A 23,786-nucleotide genomic window follows, 5' to 3' on the forward strand; every position below is an offset into this window, starting at 1 on the left:
TTTATTCATACTACTTTCACTAAATGTGTTGATTCAAGCATAAAACCTGTAATTATCTAGTAACTTGTCTTCTTTGCTAAATTCATAATTGTTCAAAAATTGTCATTATTTTTCTCTCAATTTCTTTAGAGATGCTACTTCTGAGTAGCAATGATAAGGGGAGATGACCAAAAAGTCCCAGAATAACCAGTGAAAAGGTCCAGAATTGTTCTTATTCATAGCCAGAGGGATGAGGTGTAAGTCAAATGAATTAGTTCAGTGTACTGAGCAATACATGTGAAAAATGTACATACTTCTGTGTATTACTTCATGGTATCTAAAGCTTTACCAGTCTGTCTTGGCTGATGCCTTAAGTTACATGTACATGGCTTGTTCTAAAAATATTTTAATGATTGAAATGACATTAGCTTCGCCAAAAGACCATTACATTTTTCTAATTGCATTTCTCCCTAGCATACCAAAACTAAAGCTGAGATTAGGTAAAAAGGATTGGGAAAAAAAAAAAATTGTGATTTCTTTGAAATCCCATCCACATTTCATCATAATAGGCAGATGTGCTCCAAACAGGAAAGATACAAAGATCTGTCCACTGCAGTTTAAATAGACCATCTCTTGTTCTACATGGTAAAAATTTAGGAGATTTTGAGAGTTGGTAACCTATACGTATTTTCAGGGGAAAATCCTGGTCACTTTTGGGGTGGGGTTGGAGGGGAGGAAAGGAGAGGAGGTTGATGGGGAAGGAGAGGCAAACTAATTACAGCGATATAATGAGATGCTACTTGGTGATTAAGACTTGACATTTTCCCCCCTTATGTCCATAAATATATCACTAGTTTTATACTGGTTAGAAGGCATTTTGTCACTTCATGCTTTTGGATCACAAAATAAATAAAACCAAGAAACAAATAAAAACTAGGAACACCTTTGAAAAGTAAATTAAAGCTAAGGCAGACCCTGTTATATTTTCACCAGCAATTCAGATCTGATAAAACAACCATGCAAAGCAGGGTAGGTTATGAACAAGTGATTAGCCTTGGACTATTCTCTTGTTCTGGGCCAGTGATCAAAACAAGTGAAGATCAATATGTAAAGTAGGGCCACTCCCATCTACTATCAGTGTTTAATCATCTGAGGCAAATACTCAGAAATGCTGAAAGGACCCAGAGGTGGTCATGAATATGTGACTGGCAAAATGTGTAAAGACAGCACTGAATCAGTCAAAAGTGTTTCCTGAGTACTTACTTACTACCATGTTTCCCTGAAAATAAGACCTAGCTGGACAATCAGCTCTAATGCGTCTTTTGGAGCAAAAATTAATATAAGATCCGGTATTATATAGTATAGTATATAAGACCGGGTCTTATATTACAGTAAAATAAGACTGGATCTTATATTAATTTTTGCTCCAAAAGATGCATTAGAGCTGATTGTCCGGCTAGGTCCTATTTTCAAGGCAACACAGTATGTGCTCAGCATGGTGTGAGCACACACTAAATATTTTAAAGTTCACATCGAACTGGCTGCTGCCTCATAGTTTAAAATGTCATTTTGAAAAATGCAAATTTAATGGGGAAAAAAAAACCCAAACCAAGAAAAAAAAAAAAAAAACTTTTCCAACTTAATCTTTTCCCTGCCCTCCCAGATCAAGCTGAACCTATTTTCTAGGGCAGCATTCACTCTTCCAATAAGGTTCAGGTTAGATTATTACAGTGCAGAAGGTGAAAGGATACGTTCCGGCTTGAGTCTTCAGATAGAGGCGGAAATGATGCTCATCCACATAGCATGTTTCCATGGAGTGAATGATACGAGTTCTCACAGCCAGGGGCCTCCGGTGAAGGACCCGGAGAGGTGTTTTCTGGTCGATTTTTAAGTCCTAGCAGAGGATATGATACACACCAAGAATCAGCTGTGTTGCCCACTGCAGTTTGTCTCAGAACCTCCTTTGTCATCCATGGCTCACCACAGATGTTGTCTTCAGAGGACCCCAGCTATCACTGTCAAGGTAGAAACTAATACTATATAATGAATTGTATCCGCTAAGGTTTGTACTCTGTGGGACTTCTCATAACCTGGTCCATGATTACTCATTTTCTGGGCCCCAGAACTACAAAAAAAGGCTTTGAAATAAATGGTTCCCACGGTGTCTTTTGCTTTAATAGTTAACAAATTGATTAGGACCCTGGAGTTCTTCCTGCCCTTTAACAGCTCATCTAGAAGACATGTTCTTACCTCCCTCCCTCTCTCCCAACCCAACAGAGTGACCTAATAGTGGGGATTTCAGGCAGAGGTGAGAAATGGCTGTGTGTAGAAGGTGGGACCTCGGCACCACTTGCGTGTATAGGCAGTATGCATGTGTTAGGGAGAACCGTATACCTACTCATTTGTTTTGTTGTTGTTGTTGTTGTTGTTGTTGTTATACTAAAGGATAATCTGGGAAACTAACAGTTGCATCCCAGTGTTAGGGTGGTGTTCCAACATAATAATTACAAGTAAGTGCGTACAATAAACCAGGACCTCTCTCAGGTCAATTCAAGTTACTTGAGAATAATACAGCATGTCTTTTTCCCGTGCAGATTTATAGGGACACAGGCTTATTTTTCTCACAACTAGAGATTTCCTTTTATGTCACAAGATATAAATTGAGAAATAGAAGTTAGTATTATAAAAGGCCAACTAATACCAAGTTTTAAAAATAGATGTTGGGTATAACCAGAAATGTAGGCATAAGAACTGTGAATCTTCTGCAGTTTCTTGTTGGAACAGCTCCTTCCTAATTTACATGATCAGGGAACGCCTGAAGCCATACTAAGAACAAAGATTTCTGTCTAGTCTCCCCTCTATCAAGTTCTCCACCTAGAGAGAAAGAACAAGTTCCCACAAAGACTACCCTTGAAATAGTGTGACTGCTTTTATCAAAGCAGTGAGTCAATGGCCCCTCCTAACTCGTGGGTTTTATGATTCTATAATTGTTTGATTTTAGAGGCACTTTGTTCTGATGAGATAAGCTGTCTCCCTAAGGTTTGACATTTCTCTGGCCAAAGAGACCAAAAGAAGGACAAGGCTGAACTATGAAGGAATCTCTAAAGATGTGGCCTCCACTTTAGAGTACAGAAACAGCAGACCTTTGAATGTAGGAGTGTGCGTCTCCCGTTTTACATCCAGTCATTCCCAGGACTTTGACCCGTGAGCCTGTCCATGGAAGTACTAACTGAGCCGGTAGACCCACCACTACTCCCAATATAATGCTCAGATCAACACATGCTCATGTGTGTTTTTCAGTCTGCTTGTTTTCAGCAGACAGAAGGAAACCACTTCATTTCCTTGAACGTTTCATTTTGCTGTCCCATACTGCTGAATTTCCAGAAATACATACAAACACGTACAAATGATTGTTCTTTTCCTTAGAAGTTTTTTCCTTACAAAAGAGGAGACTTCTCAGAATGGGGCAGTAACTCAGTTTTTATATTTTTTATACCAGTAGTAATATTTGAAAACTGTTTTATCCTTAACACTTAATAAAATATTAGAAGTAAAGTAGTCTCAGTAGTCCACTTGGGTTATGGATCATTAAAATAGACCCTTTCATTACTTAGGCTGTACCTATAAACATCATCTTTCAGTATTATTTCTGAATAAGCTCTACAGCTACCCCCAAACTTGAATATATTTTTTAAATGAATTTACTTTCCCCACAGCATTCTGAATGACTTGTACACATGTGATGGAATAGAGGTTTAGAAATTTGTTTTGTAATCTTAAAGATAGCTGTAGTATAATTATAGTATAACTATCTATAGTACAACTGTCATAGTCTATAGTATAACTACCGTGTTTCCCTGAAAATAAGACCTAGCCAGACAATCAGCTTTAAAGCGTCTTTTGGAGCAAAAATTAATATAAGACCCAGTATTTATTATTTATATTATATATTATATTATATTATATTATATTATATTACCCTGTCTTATATTACAGTAAAATAAGACTGGGTATTATATTATATTATATTATATTATATTATATTATATTATATTATATTATATTATAAGACCAGGTCTTATATTATTGTAAAATAAGCCCAGGTCTTATATTCTTGCTCCAAAAGATGCATTAGAGCTGATTGTCCAGCTAGGTCTTATTTGTGGGAAAACATGGTATACTACAGTATAACTATACTATAACTATCATCCTAAGGGCCCTAGATAATAGGCCCAAAGACAAACAGCCTTAGATACAGAATCACAGAATCTGAGAATTGGTGGGCCCCTGGGGATGATATAGTTCATCCCTCATTTTACAACTGAACTTTGATAAGCAGGTAAATTACTTGTATGTTTTCACCAAAACACCCACAATACTATGAACATTATTCTGCACTTCACTATTTTTCTCATAATGTCATGGGTGTTCCTACAAGTCACAGATGTAGACGTACCTCTGTCTTTTTTTCTAACAAATTTAGGCGTATATACACACCACAACATAAATTAAATGGGATCACATGTTTTCATTTTTTTAAATAGATGTATATTCCAATTTGTTCTATCATTTTCTTATTAAAGGACATTCACTTTGATTCCAGTTTTGTTTTGTTGATTTTTCCACTTTGAACAAAATCAATAAATATTCTTGTGCACTGGAGTTTTATTTCTTCAGGAAAGATGGGCAATAGTGGAAGTGCTGGGTAGAAGACGAGCATATTTTAAATTTTTACAGTCATTGCCACATTGGTTTCCAAAAAGGCTGAAACACTTTACACTTCTACTGAATGGATGCAACTGGCCTTCTCCTCTATTCCAACCAATAGGTGTTATTAGTCTCAGAGGAATAAAGTGATGGTCTTATTGTTACTTCAGTCTGGAGGTGGAACATCTTTTCAAATGATTCTTGTCCATCTGAAGTTGCTGTTTTTTCGCTGCTTGTTCATATATTTTGTCCATTTTTCTCTATTGGGTGTTTATATTTTTCATAAGTATAAATCCTGTTTATGGTATCTTTGGCATACAATTTGTTTCCTACATAGTCATATATATATGTACACACAAACACACGCTTATATATGCATTTAAATCACAATGTATCATCCTGTATATACGCTTATAGCTTGTTCTTTTCCCCTTAGCATTTATCAGGAACATTTTCCTTTCTCGATAAATATTCATCTACCACATAATTTATAACAGCTGGCTTGTAATAGCCCATCATATAGATAAGCCATAAGATTAAACCCATCCCCTCTAGTAGATCATTTAGATTATTACAAAATATTGCCCATTTAAACAATGTTGTAATAACTGTATATGAACATCTTTGTGCCCATTTATGCTCATTCCTTGCATTTGAAAGTAAATTATCTTTACAGGAAGAGGTCAGGGGCAGATGGGAAGAAATATGCAAATGAACAGGCAGACCCTCTATAGTGACACGCTCATGTGAAAGAAAATCTAGCATGTGCCAAAGTACTTCTGATCCACACATATTATTTTTATTTATTTATAACATGTTTTATTTATGGACTTAATCTTAGCATCAAATCTATTAGCTAAGTCCTATTTTATATTTCTTTTGTACAGATGGTCAAATACAATAGTAGTATTGCTGAGTGTATTCCATGTGCTAGATACTGTTCCAAGTACTTTATATAACTCAATGCATTTAATTCTTCTAAAATTTTATAGATGAAGAAATTGAAGCATAAAGAGGCTACATAACTTGTCCAAAGTCACACAGTTAAGAAACAGAGATCCAGGATTTACACCCAGGCAATCTGTCCTCAGAGGCAGGCCCTTTAATCAGTAGCACACTGCCTCCCAGACGGGTTAGATGAATTGCCCACTCATTCAACTAGTAAATGGCAGAGCCAGGATTTCAAACCAGGTCTCACTGTCCCCAGTACCCATGTTCTCTGACTTACTGGTAATAAACTAGAAGACAAAGGAATCTTTTATAGGTGGTAGGAAAATAAAATAAAAAGAATTAGGGCACTTAACTACCTTTATGTCATTTAGGAATTCAATGTCTTTCCTCTGTATTGTTTTATTTGTCCATATTAGGGCACTATAGGTCTTGGTCTTTTCTTCTTCACCTTCTTTCATATGTCCTATTGCCTCTCTAAACAAAAACAATAAAAGAAAGTTTGTCTGAATATATAAAACACACACAAGAGTTGCCCTACACTTCCCTTTCTTTAAAAATAGCTTTATGTAATTTACATACAATTCCCCTGTTCTAACTGTACAATTCAGTGATTTTTAGTATGTTTATGAAGTTATACAGCTATCACTACCATCTAATTTTAGAATACTTTCATCACACCAAAAAAAAAAAGAAACTCCATACATATTTGCAGTCACTTCCCAGCCCCCATTCCCCCCAGGCCTTGGCAACCACTAATAGACTTTCTATCTCTACAGCTTTCCCTACTCTGAACACTTCATATAAAATGGAATCATACAATATATGGTGTTTGGTGTCTTGTCTTCTTTCACTTCATAATGGTTTCAAGGTTTATTGACATTGTAGCATGTATTGCTGCGTCATTCCTTTTTATTACTAAATAATATTCCGCTGTGGATATACAATTTGTTTATCCATGGACATTTGGGTTGTTTCTACTATTTTTGCTACTATGAATAACACTATCATGAACATTCATGTAGATTTTTGGTGTGGCTGTAAATTTTCATTTCTCTTGGGTATATATCTAGAATTAGAATCACTGGGTCAAATGTTAACCTTTTGAGAAACTGCCAAACTGTTTTCCAAAGTGGCCACACTTACAATCCCACAGTAATGTATGAGGGTTCCAATTTCTCCACATCCTTGCCAACACTTGTTATTTTCCATCTTTTTTATTATAGCCATCCTAGTGAATGTGAAGAGGGACCTTGTGGTTTTGATTTGCATTTCCCTAATGACTAATGACATTAAGCATTTTTTAAGGTATTCATTGGTTATTCATATATTCTCTTGGGAGAAATGCCCACTCAATCATCTCCCTATTATTAATTGGGTTGCTTACTTATTACTGAGTTGTAAGAGTTCTTTATATATTATGGATACAATTCCCTTATCAGATATATGACCTACAATCAAGACTTCACTTTTGAAATTATCTCCAGTGAGCTACCCTTACCTTGTGACAAGCTGTAAGTCGCGGACTTGGATTTTGTTAGATGCGTTATTAATTTTCTGTAGTAGCAGAAAAAGAAAAACAATTAGCAACTCTAGTTCAGTTACAGAGTTGCAGAAACATGACGATTTCCATGTCATGAAGTGGTTTACCTGCTGAAGTTCCTTAATTTCTTGTGAAGTGAAATGTACTCTATGAGGATTCACCAGCTCAATTGCAAAGGGCCTTCCTGGCAGCACACACGTCATGAAACAGAAACGTGTTGATGGAGTTAACATTTGGGCTAATGCAAGAGGGTTAGGAGGTGTGAAAAAACGAGTTGAGCTCTAGAGGACTGAAAGTTTAGTGACATGACTACATCTGGGGGAGGGAAGAATGTGTGAAAAGAATCAAGGGGCTTTTTGGGGGCTGCTAAACCCCAGTACAGGCAATATGTGAAAATGACTGCTTTCCCAAAGGCTCATGAACAAGCCTGTGTTAATTAAAAAATAAAATCCAAACAACTGCTAATTAACTTGGTTACACTAGTGTAACATTACCACATGCAGCGATGCCCAGGAATACCAAACTGAAATCTATCTATCCTAGCCTAATCCACTAGTGAAACAGAAAAGCTGTGATTCAATGAGAGGAAGGGACTACAAATCTCAAACCGCTCAGGATTAACTCTCATTTTCCTTGTAACGCAACGATGTAAAATGAGAGACATGAAGGCTAAAAGAGCAGAATCACTTTTTAAATGAAGATGTGCATTTTAAAAACTGTAGTGGCCCTGCTGAAGTGTTATTAAATGGAACAATTAATATTCAAACTTTTGGAAAAAATGAGGCACCTCCTTGTTAATACACATAAAATTCCCTTACAGTCTACAGGTATGCAATAAAGATAGCCTCTGAAGAATGATTCCTGTTAAAACATAATCATATAATGTATAGAGGTAGCTCCATAATCCACAAAGCTTCCTCACTTGGAAAAGCTCTGGGCTCTGCCCACTTTGGTTTTGACCAAGTACTACAGTAAACCTGATATCTGAAAGTTAGTTCTAGTCAAGCGATGCTGTTGCAATCTTACCATTTCCTAATGTTCTCACATCTACATCTTCTCTTCCAGAGGATGAAAAATTAAAACCTTAGAAAAGTAGACAAAGAAAAAAAAATCAGAGACATAATAGTCCTAGGACTTTTGTTCCCACCCTTTGGTAGAAACCCAGTTTGTCTTAACAATTTATAGGAGTATCCCAAAGGATAGTCATCATCCCACCTCTAATTCCAATCTCTCCTGAAAATAGCAATGATAATAATAAACACCACGTATTGAGCACTTATTTTATACTCGGCACTGAGCTAAAAATTTTTGCATACATTATTTCATTTAATTCTTATTATAACCTTATAAGGTAGGTGTTAAGTAAAAGAACACCAAGCTTCTGAAAGGTTAAGTACTTTCCCCAAGGTCACATGACTAAATGGCAGAACTAGGTGCTTCTGATGTCAAAGCCAGATCTTAACGACCATCCCATGCCACCATCCCACGGGAAAGCAAAAGACAGAGCACTGTTTGGCGGAAGGCCCCATCAGCACCCTGGCTATAAGCTCATGGTGAAAAACCTATCATCTACCTTCTTCTTGTCCCTTAAAACAAAACAAAAACATTTATTTGAGAATTCAACGCTATGATATGAAAGGAAGAGGAGGGGGTAAAAGGTTTGACTCTAAAAGCAAATTCATTATATAAGCAAACCTAAGCTGGAACCATGACAAAACTAGTGTTCATTCTAAGACAGATATGTCATCAAAGACTAAAAGCTGCAAATATTGGAATGGGAAATGGTTAAAAAAAAAATTAAAACCTTAGAAAAGCAGACAAAGAAAAGAAAATCAGAGACATAATAGTCCTAAGACTTTTGTCTTAGGAGGGGGTGGAGGCATTTCGTGACAACTTTATTAGATATAGGACTGATGATTTCACCATCATCACCATAGCAACATTGCCATGAGCAGACATTATTCCAAATGCTTCACATATGTTAACACTATAAGGTTCTTGTAGGTACCATCATTACCTCCATTTTACTTATAAGGTTGGAGAGACAGAGACAGGGTAAGTAACTCGTCTAAGATCACATCATGGGTAAGTGGTATGGTCAGGATCTGAGCCAGGCAGTCTGGCTCCATCCAGAGTTCCCTAACCACTGGTCTAGACTACCCCACAAAGACAGCCCTAAATGCTCAGACTCACACCAACAGAGAAAGTAAGACCAGTTGCCATGGACCAAGGATTGGCAAAGGCTGGGATGTTTTGCGAAGCCTGGTCAGTCATTAGAGTGGCAAAGTTTAACGTCTCTGAATACAGAGGTTGAAGGCTAGAACTCAGGCTCACACCCGGACTTATTCATTCAAGAAAAAATGTCTTCAGGATGTGTGTGCAAGGCACTGTGCTACTTGATGCTGGGAAGACAAAGGCAAATACGATGCACACTGTCCTTGTCACAGAGCTTACTGTTTATGGAGGGATATGGACTATAATATAGTGACAGGGCTAGGACAGGAAAAGCACAGGAACATTCCTATACTTAGAGCATGACTGCAATATGAGCTATGAGGTTTGTAATTCCTCAATCGTCCAGCCACTTTGGAAAGCACAAGATGAGGAAGAACAAGACTGCTGGGAAGAACAGATGGGAAAGGTGGAAGGAGGGTGAATACCATTTTGACAGCCATTTTTCTCCCAGGAAAGATTCTATATGCAAAGTTTCCAGGTAGATTTTAGAAAAAGGAAGGCTAAATAGCTTTAAAAGTCCTATGAAAACTATAGTGAAGATTAGCCCTCCTTTCTAGGATGTTTAGCTGTGAATACAGTAGGATTTCACCCTTCCTTCACCTTTAAGAAATCCCATTAGCAAGTCAAGGTCAAAACTTGTTGGAAACACAGGCTGTGAGCTATTGTGTGTCACACACTGCCATGGTGAAGTGGGCTCCTCTCTGCTCTCCAGGGCCCAAATCTGTGGATCTCACAGAGAGAAGCAATGTTAGGTAAGGCCTAGATAGCCATGGTAAGTCTAGAATTCGAGTTGCTGGTTAGGCTCATAAGTCTGGGGAACCTGTGCTGTGTTATACCTGAGGACGGGCCAAGTGGGCTGCCATGAGAGGTGCAAGGTCAGGCTCTTTTCCAGGTGGAAAATCTAGGCCAGGCAAGAAGTAGGATTCAAAAGAAAAAAGAAAAAAAAAGAAGTAGGATTCTATGGACCATTAAGTCTCAAAGAACCCTCCATTCCCCATTTACACTCTATTGTCAAGCTGCTAACAAATCCACAGCAACATTAGTAGCTTCCAGGCAGAGTCAACAGACTCAAGAGTAGCACTAACGAGGGATGGAGAGTTCAAAATGGCATCTGGAAAGCTGAAAAAGTCTGAGTCCGTAGGTCTGTGGCTTGTCTTATATTTGCCTACCTCCATCGCTAAACCAGCTATAATGCCAGGAAACTAGGGTGTTCACAATGACTGAACCATAACCTGCGAGACGTGGGAGTGGAGGGACTGAGCAGGACACAGAGAAGCTCTACCAGTGACTGCTCAGTCAGATTAGAAACCTCGCATTCATGAGTGAGCCCACAGAACTTCCCACAAATACCAGCCCATCAACAAGAAAGAGGTGCAGAAAGCTAGGCTCTTGAGAAGTCCAGAGAAACATTACAGTCAATCCAGACAAAGGGAAAAGGGGTGTTTACTATACCTTTTAGAAAAATGTTTCACATTTGAACCCTACATTGAGAAATACTCTGGGGGACAAACTTTAAAACTTTATTTATATGCAATTATGAATAATACCTGACAAAAACAGGAAGCGGAGCCACTGCCTTAACTATTAGGAAAGACATGTTTAATTAGTTGAGTTTTCTAAATCCTGTGACTTCTTTGAGCCTTCTGATCAAAGGAACAGGTATTTCAAAAACAAATACAAAGCTAAGGGTAAGACTGATCAGGAACTATATAAGTGGTTCAGCTAGTCTGCAGGGGCCCTCACACCTGGGGTCAGACAGACAATGGGACTGAAAGATGGACAGAGAGCAGATGATGAAGACCTTAGAATATCCAGTTAAGTAGTTTGGACTTGATCCTGTAACTAGTCATTGCCAATTTTCAGCAGGGAGCTGACATGACAAATACTTATTTAACGAGTGAAGTAATAAACGTATCAGGGGAAAATTTCTTAGACACGTTGACTTTGAGAGTGTTTCAAAGTTTATTACTCATTAACTAGGGAATTAGCAAGTACATAATATGATGTGCCAGTTTGAAGTAACTGAGAAACAAATTTGCATTTCCCATTTAGGGGAAGGAACCTTTATATAAGTAGCCAGGCTGCTTCATGCAATACTGGTTTATTTTCATAGAGCTGTAAAACTTGGAGGCATAATAGTCAGAACCATCTTCCCAGAGTTGTCACATGTGAACCACAGAAATAACAAGTAATGCATCTGAGAAGCACAAGTTTAGCGAATTGATGCTATTAATTAGGCATTTCAAACATCAAGGGTTTATCCCCTGGAAAGGAGCATGAGAGCACAGGGAGCCAGGGCAGCTCTCAGGAAATTTCCTCAACATATCACTATAGATGCTAAACACAGTTTTATTTACTTTCAGTGTGGGGACAAATTTCCCCCTCAAATGGAAAATGACAACAACCTACCTTTAGGAAGATTACAAGGAGAAAACATACAGCTGTTTCAGAGCTCCCAGCAGCCCTACTCATAATGGGGTCTTCCTTGGGACCCAAATAATCAGAACTGAAAGTTTCTTGAATCCTCTTAAAGAAAGGGAGTGAGGTGGCCCCACAGAGAGTTTGAAAGAGACTTTCTGGTGCCAAAGCTTTACTTTGACTTCTTCGTAACTTAGGTAAGTCTCATAAGATAACTAGTGTGTAAATATTAGACTAAGTAGGTAAAAGGTCATGGCAATAACCCAAAGTCTTTACTGCTAAGATTTTGGAAAATATTAGGTTGCTAGGTATAGGGACAGAGTCCCAGAGAGCAGTTTCCAGGCTCTCGGCCTCATGTGGAAAGGTGCTGGCTCGGGAACTGGATGGCCATCTGCTGTTACCGGTTAGCCATTAGCCCCCTAACATCACTGCAGTGACTACGCTAGGCGGGTGGGTTGGTTGGCAGAGAAGTGGACAGCAGACTGCAGATTGTGTGGCTCCTGCTTCCTGTGTCTCCAACCCACCCACCAGCGAGAATATAGTGGTATGGACCCCCTATCCACAGCTCAGTCGTTGTTCCTTTTTGGCCTCACCATATCCTGCGTTCTTATGCGGGGAGTGGGAGCAGAGACCCTGCATGATACTAGGTTACTTTCTTCTTCATTCAGTAAGCAATTCTTAAAGACCCTTGAAAAGAGGGCCAACCTACCCGAGAGGCAACAAACTACGAGAGGGATGTGGTTTGAAGTGCTTCTCTTTCCTAAAGCCGGCTTGTCTTCAGGCTTTTCAGAGAGAAAGATGGATGTCTAGTTGGTCCCTCAAAAAAGGTGTTCTAATTATGCTAGTAGACCCACTTTAAGAGTGATTTACTTACTGCCTACAGTTTTTCCTGACGTTCAACATGATTTCCTGAGATTGAAATCTTAGCCCCTTTCCTCTAGTAGAATCCTAAATCGTTATGCTGCCTTTGACCTGACAGGCCTATTGAGACAAAGAAAACATCAATCTGACAGGCCGTGGCTCATCCCACAAACCTGGGCTCATTAATATTAAGTTGGTGTAAAAGTAATTGCGGTTTAAAAGGTTAAAAACTTCAAAAACCGCAATTACTTTTGCCTAGGAAAGGGTATTAAAAACACAACGCTACTTCCATTAAGTCTTTGTAAATGGTAGCTGTTGGTCTATTTTCTCTACGCTTCAATTTGATTCCAGGATAGTTTAGTGGTTATGATGAAAGCCAGGCATTTGCCAATGATTATTCTTGAACCAGTACTAAATGTGGAAGTTGTACTTTAATTTTCTCATATTCCCCAAAAGAGTGGAGGCTGAAGTGTCCCAAGGTCAGAGGTTAAGTTCATTCATTTAAAGTAGTTTCAACTGTTTTGAAGTTGCCCAGGAAAGATCAATCATCTTGAAAGAGGAAAGAAATCCTTGGGCAACTTGGCTCAAATACAGCCCAGTCAGAGGAGATCAAGACATGGTAATTCCTATTCACAGAAAGCTGCCAGGCAAGGGTCCCAGATTTGGTGGTGATTTACAAAATACAGAAATCTTTCCCGCCACCTCTAAGAAATCTATTCATGAATGACAATGTATTTAAAATATGAATATTATAACACTTACTCTCTGCTTTGAATTCTGTCAAAAGATGATCACAAATTAATTCTCCCACTGAAGATTCCAGCTTCCTTTCTCCATCAATTATCCAAGGAGTTTGTGGTAGATTCCTGGAGTATTTATTATATCTCCCTGCAAAAGAAATACAAGGTAGTCTGGATGGCATGATGCGATTAACACAGTAGGGTAAAAAGAAAAACAACAACTATTTATTGAATGCTAATATCCTAGGTCCTATGATATGAAACAAAGCTTAGGCTTCAACTAACTTACAATCTAAGTTGGGGAGCCAGCACATACACATAGATAACTAAATGAAAATATTTAAGGTAACAATAGAAGAGATGGCTAAAGACATGATATGAATCATTAAATGAATTCTAAGGGAATGCTCAATGTATTTATTAATCTGATTGGCTGACTGAACAAGTTGTAATATTACAGAACACACCACAGATCATTTAGAAAAAAACAGCGACTGCTTTTATACCTGATTAGTAATACTTTCAATATAATAGTCATTGGTGACAGTAGATTTCAAAGAGCTCAAATACAGAAAATTTTGAAGTTTTTGTAATAATAATAATAAAAAAAACCCTAACAGACTATGACTCATTGCTTTATGAATAAAGCTACCCTAAGGCACGTGGCTTTTATTCATTACCTCAGGGCAGGGTATTATAGTCAAGACTTAAGATCAATTTCATTTCAGCTATCACTATAAAACAGCTGTAGCTTTCAAAACAAAGACTGTCTGCTAGATTACCTCTTGGAAAAGTCAATGTAACAATTCTTTTTTCAGGCAGAAGCCAAGTGTTTAGTCATTTTGCAGATAATAAAACTATTTTTTCAAGTTGGCTTTCCTATTATTAAAAAAAAAAATCCTCTCCACAGCTATGTTTCTCCTGACCAACTTTGGGTTTCTACATCTACCCATATTTCCACTTGGCCATTTCTGATGAAAACTTTTGAAACCTGGGAAGTGTTATTTCCCTTCAGCACGGCATTTCAAATAACAGATCTCTTGAACGACCCTAAGAATGCTTATAGAACCTAAAATGAGCTTGGCTATCGGTTCTAGTTCTCAAAAGAGTTAAGTAATCAGAACCTAATAACAACAATAAGAAGGAAACTGAGGAGGAATCAGGTGAGTTTTTCAAAAAGGAGAATAAGTTGACAGTGTAAGTATATTCTAGACTAAATATTTTACCAGCCACAAAAACAGCACCATGAGCACATTCAATTTCAAGAACAGTGCATACAGCCTTTGGTGAGTTTGGAGGACAAGGAAACTGCCTGCAAAACAAAATAAATTTTACAGCTACCATTTTCCAGACATAATATTGAACCACATAACTACAACGATCAGCATTATCCAAGACACACACACAGCCTGAGTCTCTTAAGGACTAAGCCCCTCCCTAACCTGGAAGTTTCAGAAACGTAAGGGATTTTTAGGCCTCTAGATTACCACTTTTAAGACATGAGAATGCACTAAGTAAATCAGTGCTCTGCTACTACCTTCCATGTTCAGGAGACCTCAGGTTCCCAGATGTTAATTTCTAACAGCCTTGAGGTTTGGGAGAAAAACCCATATATACAAAGTGGAAGCCTCTCAAGGTTTTTTGGCCACTTTGCTATCCTTAAACACCTGCTGCTAGCTTACAAAACTCCCCAATCTTTTGGTAAAGCTGGTGTGTAGTGAGATTAGTCACATAAGTCCCACCTATAGGGAGGTTACGCTCCCTTTTTCTCATTCTTTTTCTTCTCGTTCCAACTATGATCTTGGGAATCAGACCACACAGCCAGAAAAAGTGGAATGTGGCAGACTCCGCCCTTTCAGTTAAGAAACTTCAATGGAGGACAGATAGGGAAGATCAATGTATGGCTTTATTTTCTGTCCACCATCTGGAAACTTGCAGAGGTATGGACTGGAGTCTACCTGTAAGTGACTAGATGTGGACTCAATCCAAAATGGTTGGCCTGAAAATTTCACGAAGTTTCCCAAGATGTCTCAACAAAGATATCATTTAGGAACTCAGGAACTACTGCTTGTAGAGAGTAACTGTTTTTACTTTCTAAAATTTAATAAAAATATTTCCATCCTGAGACTCATTTTTAGTCGGTAAAATATATGAAACCTTCCTCATAACTTCATTGTTTGAAATTTATTCAAGGACATTCTAGAAGGATAACTATGATAATATTTTATTAAATAAAACAAACACACTGAGAATTAAAATTTAAAGCTTATTGTATTGCAGCCTATTATAACAAGTGAGGAAACTCCTGAGCTTTTTTCTCCTTTTTTTTTTTTTTTTTTGAGGTAGATAATACTATGAAATGCAGGATTAGGGACATAATGGGACTAGCACTGGACTGGAGAGCCACGAAAACTGGCTCTAAATTCACTACTTTCTGTTACCCAGTTGAAATCTGAAGCAAGTCAACTCCCTATTTGAACCTCAATATCCTCTTCTAAAAGATAAAGAAACTGGACTTGATTCATAAATTCAAATATTAATTTGACAAACATTTATTGAACCCCACTGCATGCCAGGTACTGAGCCAGGGATGGGGGTATAACGATGACTAAGCACAGTCCTGGGCCCTGAAATACACCCAGTTTTGTCTTAGAGATAATCCAGATTATTGCTAACATTCCCTGTATTCTAAAATTTCATGATTCTTCCTTGTTTCTATATTTCTACTTACTTGCGGAAATCCTCTTCTTTTATCTTATTCAAAGCTTTCATAACTGCCATTCTAGTGAATACTGACTACATAGGGTAAAATGAAAAGAAAAGACATTTTATCATCTAGACAAGAAAACATCCGAGGTGAAACACAGAACATGGTTGGAGAAATTATATCATCTTAAATTATATGTAAAAGGGAAAAATATTTAATGCTTCAAAAAATAAACAAAACGTAAGAATTCACACTGTTAGTTCTGCAGTTGGTACACCCCTACAACCCTTCTCTTCAGTCTGGTCTATGTCCACAATACCAGGTAGACCTAGCAGAACATGTCTTCTTCATTTCACTGTCCCATTATCCTCAAAATGTGGCAATCTTCAAATACAAAAATGATGACATTGCAGGAAATGTGCTTTGAATATTTTTTCCCAGACCACAAAAGGAATTTACATCGATCTATCTACCTTTGTTTTCCCTATATCCCTTCACGGGCCACAATATATAATTTAGGAGTTGGCTGCAAGGGTAAGGGGTAAAACAGAGCCAACCCGCCTGCCCTGGCATGTAGTAACTCAGCACCACTCACCAGCCACAAAGAAAATAATTCCACTATACTGCATAGAAGGGCATCTACAACAAACGTCCCACCTTGGGGTTTTTAAAATAAGTTAAACCGCATGGTAGACATACTAGAACTAATTGGTGCACATATACATGGCTTACTATGATAAATCACAATTATTTCTTCTGTTATAAAAAATTATACTTGACTGAAAAGGGGCACAATGCAGGCATTTCAACAGTTTATCAAGGTATCATAGGGTTAGAACTGAAAATTAAGGGCCTATTTGTTAAGATATGAAATATAAGGCCTGAAAGAATCTGGAAAGGTCATTCAATTTACTCCCAGCTATAAGGCAGGAAAACTACAATTAAGACTATATAATAGTTACTGGCCAAATGATGTAGTCTCTATGATACTTTGACAAAACTTCCCTTATCCAATTATTTAATGCTGGTACTTGTATATTCCTCAAAGATAACAAAAATGAAACTAGATTATCAATACTTGTATAAATATGGCTTACAGGTTGTTAGGGCAGAGCTTCCCAGCTGGTATGACAAAGCAGTGAGGTATATACAGTTGTGCCAAGATATCGCTCCCTTTACTTCACAAAGGCCGAGGGGCAGGGTCTGGGACAGTGGGAACCCCCAGGCCTATTCTTCCAACTTAGGGCAACTTCAACTGTTAACATCAGGGTGCTGAACAAACGTGATAATGTCCTAGGTGTACCATGATGTGAGAAAAGGTGGGAAGCACAGCTTTAGGGTTGGTCTTCATTTCTAATTATTTCTGCACAGGGCATTCAGCAAATGTCACAACCTCCCACCCTCACCAGTTCTAAAAGGCCCAGCAATTAGCCAAAGCAAGAGGAGAGACCAAATGAAGTATCTCTGACAATAAATTTACATTCTTTTTAACAAGCAGAACAGCAAAATGGATATCAGGAAAAGTAGGAACACCTGGGTCTGTACAAAACCAACTAAGTAACTGGGACGTGAAAGTTTGCTAATATTGTGCCATCCCATTTATCCCAGCATAATAGAAACTAAAAGTACATGCCAACTAACTTGCTCATTAACATAAAGACTAGCTCACATCAGTAAAGGGAAGTTTGAATAAAATACCCTTTTGCAAATGTAGCTTGAAATAGGCTTTATGAATTCAGGACTGTCCTACATAACTTAATTTACTTTGGATTATATTTTGAAACACCAATTGCTAGAAAATGGATATTAGACAAAAGTTTGGAATACTGCTGATACTTACCGTTTGGATCTTCCCAGATGATGTAATTTTGGGAATTAAAATCTAAAAGTTTAATTTCCACATAGGGGTAACAGAAATATCATTGAAGAACTGGTTCTAAATTCAACAATATCAGAACAACCCAGACAGTGACACAAACACACACACACGAGAATGTTTGTGTGTTACTATGACTTTCTAGCCAGAGGCAAAGGTGTTGATAGTTGAAAAAAAACAAAAAAATGTAGCAAATGGAAAGATTTAAAGACTGATTCTTAGTATAATAGATTGCCACATTTCTAACGCATACCTTTTTTTGTTGTTGTTAATTTGAATATTCAGCTCAGACAAAACTCACTAAAAAATAAGAAGCAGGAATCCTTACCTGTTTGTTTTTGGCTGGCTTGAAACAATCTGGACATACTGCACGTCTAAGGAAAATTTAAGTTAATATAAAAAGTTAATAAGTTTATTTTGGGGTGGATGTAATTCAAATATATTTTATACAACATGGCTGCTGAACTCAGGAGGATATCAGGAGCAGACAAAATAAATCACTGTATGAGCCGCATTGGTTTGTCTAGACCCTTATGTTAAAGAGCACATTTTAAACTTACTTAAGACATGACAAGTTCTGATATACTCATTAGAAAGAGGAGCAATACTATTTTCATGAAAACCAAAAAGCATTAACAATGTTACACAATTGACATTGTTGTTTACGGGGCAACTTACAGGAAGTGGCAATCCTCAACTGTTTCTGGGTGAGCAAAGACCACACTCACTTCAAACAAGCTCTAAAAATTATAAAGACAGTTTAAAAATGAGCAAAAGGAAACCAACATCTAAAAACTTATGAATGGAAATAGAAATTAACTCTCAAAGATTGGCTCAGAAAGAGTGACAACGAAAACTAGAAATACTATATTTTCAAATCAGCTTGTTCACAGAGCAGCTGTAAAGGAAATAGTCTTTTTTTTTTTTTAACTTGAAAAGTTCAATCACTAGTGAGGCTACCAAAAAACAAGTTTAAAAGAAATTTTAAAATACATTTGTATGATTTTTTATTTTAGGTGTAAAGATGAATGAGAATTCATGGAATTGGAGATAGATAACTGAAAGAAATAAAGAACTACTCTAGGTAATACTATGACTAGAATTATCAATAAAGCAAAAAACATGTATCCACTTGCTTAAAAACTCTGTATGAGGCTTTTTTAAAAAACTTTTATTTATTTAAGTGTGTTTTTCCAGGACCCATCAGTTCCAAGTCAAGTAGTTGTTTCAATCTAGTTGTGGAGGGCGCAGCTCACAGTGGCCCATGTGGGGATGGAACTGACAACCTTGTTGTTAAGAGCAATGCGCTCTAACCAACTGAGGTAACCGGCTATCCTAAGGCTTTTTCTTAAGTGCTCAAACTTCTTAATGGATTTGAGTTTTAAAAGAGAGATCTTAATTTTTGTTTTATTATAAAAGTGATACATACAAACTGTAAAATAACCAAATATAGGATAGGTTTTCAATTCCACTCTACTGAGGTAGAATTAGTAACAGTTTGGCATGTTTCTTTCAAGCCATTTTTATGAATATAAACATAAATGTACAGTACATGCTTCTTAGGATATTAAACATACTTTCGGATAATTGCTTTATTCAATTAATTTCATGTCATGGACATCTTTTCGAAGACTGTTGGACATGTAAGTTATAGTAAGTTTTTCTCTTATTAAAAAATGTTACAATGAACAACCTTGTATACAAAAAAGCAAAATTCCATACTCTGTGTACATTAACTTCCACAGAGAATATGCAAAATTCTACATTGAGAAAAAATAGAAATGTCATACCAGACAACAATTTCATCTTATTTTATTGAGTTCTGTATTTATGGATTGCATTGGATCGTCAGCAAGCCTATTAGCTACTCTAGAATCATAATAGTGAATAGTTATTTATTTTTTTTTGCTCTCTATTCTAATCTACAAAGTAAAATTAAAATTACAACATATTCTTTTTACTCAAGAAAACTTCACTCCTCCTGAATCATCTTTTGTTTTCTATTTTCTGTTCTGTTTCAACATGTGAAAAATCATTTGTGCTTCAAAATTAAATTTGAGGTAAAAACATTTTGCATCAATGACTTCTCTAATTTCCAAAGTACTTTCATTACCTCATTTCCTCTTCATACTATCTGTGGTGGTTTTATTTTCTATTCTCTCAGTACTCAGTTTAAAGGGCAGTCAGAGTATATTCTTACTAACTGAGGGAAACAGAGCTGTATAATTCAAAATACTGACTTTTTTTTTTAACTATTTAGCTTTGAAAGGTGGTTTTGTGATTTTACTTGAATAGGGATGTGTCTGATATTCAGGTAATTTCCTTCAAGAAAAATGATGAGATGAGCTAGGAATAGGTCCTGTTTCCACATCCAGAAACTTGTTGAGCTCTTCCCTAAAAATTCAATCCATTCTAGAGACTGAGGCAAGTTCTGCTCAAGAATAGGTAAGTGTTCTGGCTTCAAAGGCAATCGCTGCCTAAAACTAAACAGAGAGATTTGAGATACCAGCAAGGTGTGAGAGATTGAGTCCCTGATCACTATAGTTAAGAAGATTCTGTCTGCATATTTGAAAACAAGATAAGCCACAGATAACCAAATTTAAATAGTCTAGAGTTGACTCTACAGTTGCTCAGTTATTTATGTATTGCTCTGTATCAGTAAATCTGTCTCTCCAATTAAAATATATATTTAAGGCATAGTTCATTTCTAACCTTTTAAGGTCAATTAGGGTACACTGCACCTGTTACACTTTAACCTCAACTTAAGACTAGAAATTAATATTTTTAAAAGCTTAAAAATCCTTCACTGGATTATTTAAAGAGAAGATTCTTTTGGCTAACCAAAACTTTGCCGTATAATGAAGTAAAACTGGAGAACAAAATTAACAGTGTTGATGACCAATACCTTTCCATCAATGGGAACACCCAGTTCTTCTGAAAACAGGGGGTGAGTTATCCACTTGTAGGCTTCTTTTAGCTGAATTATATCATTTCTTCCCAGCGACAGACTCTGCTTTCTGAATAACATACAAATTAATTCACTGACATGAAAAACTTCACTTTTTCTACTAAACGCAAGAGATTATGCAATTATTAAAAAATACTTAATGAGTGCCTACTATTTTACACATTAGATAGAAAGCAGAGAACAAGGCAGACAAAAATTCAACAGCTCATGGACCTTACATTCTAATAGAATCAAGAAACTGATTTTTTAAATGGCATATAAGACAGTTTTTAAAGTTTCAAAGACAAAAGCATACTAATGAGTTTTTCTGAGCTAGAATTGCCAGATTCCAGAATTCATACATCAGAAAACAGAAAGGCAGAATAGAGAGGATTGTTTATTACTCAGAAACTACAAAACTGCATATTACAATAATCTCATCCAAACTAAAAATGTTTGCATCTACTTTCTTCCAGATAATGGGGCTTACTTTGGGGGAATTGATGCAAAAGCTCTACTTTACTGCTGAAGAAGAAATATTAAATCCTGAAGTATCAATGTTCTGAAATGCTCAACTTAATATAAACACATGAATAAAAATCTGACATTCCCCCCAAATTTACTCATGAGCCAATAAATAGGTTTGGGGAAGTCCCAATTATGATTTCTAGTTTTTAGTTTGTAACCTAAAATTGTGATAGAAAGGAACTGAGATAAGAGGAAAGAAAAACATGGTATGATATTATGAAAACTGCTCTACTCTACTGAGAACACTGCAATATCACTAATAAACTAACAAGCCCACATCATTCAAATAATTAAAACTTCAAATCAGTCTTACAGCTGGCTATTCACAGGGCTACTTTTAACAAAAGAGATATAAAGGGCCAGCTTGTGAATCATTTCTTTAAATGTCTAATTTTCACTGATAGGAATGACTTATAGTCAATATCCATTATAATTTAATTCTTCAAGACTAAAAGACATGACTAATTGCAAGTAGACAACAAAAAAATAATTTAGCTAATGGCTAAATTTAATTGAACTTAAAAAAAAGAATATATCAAAACCACCGTTCCTCTAAAACTGCAAATTAAAAAAGAGTTGATCTAACGCATTCTGTATCCAGCTGAGAATATAATTGGTTACACGGAATGCTTTCATATGCTTTGGGATTGTGGTTTAATAATGAAATACCCAGATAAGCCGTATATCTGACAAATAATCAAATTATTTCTCTACATTCAAGAATTTATTCAAACATTAAGTGTCTGAGCTTCATAAACTGTTCCTAATTCTATAAATACCAGAAACATTTTAGGTATTTTAAAAGACTATCTTGATATTGCATCAATAGTTTAATGATATATGTATAAAATAGCATCACAGTTGAAAAGCAAATAATTACTGAGTGAGAATACACTTTAAAGGATAAAACGTTGAAACAGAAAACACAAGAATGGAACACTATTTAAAAATTGTTTAGACTCTAGATAACAAAGGATTGCAGCAAAGGTGAATCCTAAAAATGAGTTAAAACATTATTCATCGCGTATTTAAAGAAACAGGTATTTTAAATCCTTCATCGTTTTAGAAGTATATTTAGAGCTCTTCAGCCCAGTTAAAAAACTTCAACTACAGGTATTTTTTCTTTCCAGATTGAAGAACTAGAGGAAAGGGTTAACAGACATCTTGGAAACCTTAACCTTATATATAAGGTAAAAATACAGTATTTAACATGCCAGATTTTCAATCCTACAAGTTCAATGTGGCTAATAAGTTTCCTAATATAATTTAGGGTAAGTGTTTTCACAGAGATCCTTAGCATATGCCTGATGGTTCTTTAGAAGAATTAGCAGTCATTGAGGTAAATGCAGCTCCAATGTAGTACTTAGTAACTGCAGTTCCCTCTCTCCTCTGTCAGGTAACTACTGATGAGAATGTCAATTACAATCACTTTTGCTATAGATACATGGTGACAACCATCTAGGACAAAGATGAACCAAAATATCCAACACAATTAATTTTTTCTAAATACCTTGAATCAATTCTTTAATGGCAATTCCTCCACAATCTTTTAAACATAGACTGAACCAGGGACACTAAGGAAGAAGGTTAGTGTTCTATATTTTTTTCTGTGCCAGTAGCTCTATATTGAATAAGATATCTTTAGGGAAAACTAGGCTTATTTTAGACTCGTTCAGTAACGAATAACAACTCACAAGCAAGGTGGATGGAAACTGGAAACATTTAGAAAACAGCACGTCCTGACTACACTAAAAAATTTCTCAAACATAGGATCACATTTTATTATGACAGAATCACAAGCATTTGAGACGAATTTAACATAACCTAAGACCCAAACCCTTTGATAAATACGTGGTAATACCCTTTTAAAAATAAAGATGTGACTATAAAAAATTAAGAAAGCCAAACCAATTATTGTTTTTCATAAATCACTTAACCAAGCATGAGATTCTAATACAGAAATCTACATTTCTCTCTGGAGTTTTCTCTCTAGAGTACACAGGAACGTCCAACAGTCACATGGCCCTTTTTATATTAGTATAAAACTTTTTAGTTTCAAAATCCAAAAAGCTCCAGAAAATTAAAGATATTTTTCTTAACACAGTTGGCAATGAAACCATGACTTAAATGTGTGAGGCTGTTTAGAGACTTTATCAAACTTAGTGTGAATATTCATATGTTTCACTGTAGAAATATTGTGTTTGATTATATTGTTCCACTCCAGGTCCTGGAGGGGAAAGGTATGTTATATATGGTATTTAACACCATTTTACATTTCCAAAATCTAAAAGATTCTA

The 23,786-nt window shown here is 36.4% G+C and overlaps 1 protein-coding gene across 9 annotated transcripts in view; it reads right to left on the reverse strand.

Annotated features, from left to right (window-relative positions):
* PUS10 (pseudouridine synthase 10) overlaps nucleotides 1-23,786 on the reverse strand; it is a 64,021-nt gene that overhangs the window by 4,774 nt on the left and 35,461 nt on the right. For 8 of the 9 annotated variants that reach the window (XM_074332021.1, XM_074332022.1, XM_074332019.1 and 5 more), the window contains 11 exons: nucleotides 20,920-21,031; nucleotides 18,693-18,754; nucleotides 18,343-18,388; nucleotides 16,163-16,227; nucleotides 14,658-14,743; nucleotides 13,454-13,579; nucleotides 8,204-8,260; nucleotides 7,285-7,361; nucleotides 7,136-7,191; nucleotides 5,994-6,111; nucleotides 1,731-1,873 (listed from right to left, as the gene is read on the reverse strand). In XM_074332021.1, coding sequence (XP_074188122.1) covers nucleotides 1,731-1,873; nucleotides 5,994-6,111; nucleotides 7,136-7,191; nucleotides 7,285-7,361; nucleotides 8,204-8,260; nucleotides 13,454-13,579; nucleotides 14,658-14,743; nucleotides 16,163-16,227; nucleotides 18,343-18,388; nucleotides 18,693-18,754; nucleotides 20,920-21,031 — 948 coding nt within the window. The remainder of the gene's footprint in view (nucleotides 1-1,730; nucleotides 1,874-5,993; nucleotides 6,112-7,135; nucleotides 7,192-7,284; nucleotides 7,362-8,203; nucleotides 8,261-13,453; nucleotides 13,580-14,657; nucleotides 14,744-16,162; nucleotides 16,228-18,342; nucleotides 18,389-18,692; nucleotides 18,755-20,919; nucleotides 21,032-23,786) is intronic. The other variant, XM_019717447.2, reaches the window with a different exon arrangement.

The sequence above is a fragment of the Rhinolophus sinicus genome, linkage group LG05 (genome assembly GCF_036562045.2).
Source record: "Rhinolophus sinicus isolate RSC01 linkage group LG05, ASM3656204v1, whole genome shotgun sequence".
NCBI lineage: Eukaryota > Metazoa > Chordata > Mammalia > Chiroptera > Rhinolophidae > Rhinolophus > Rhinolophus sinicus.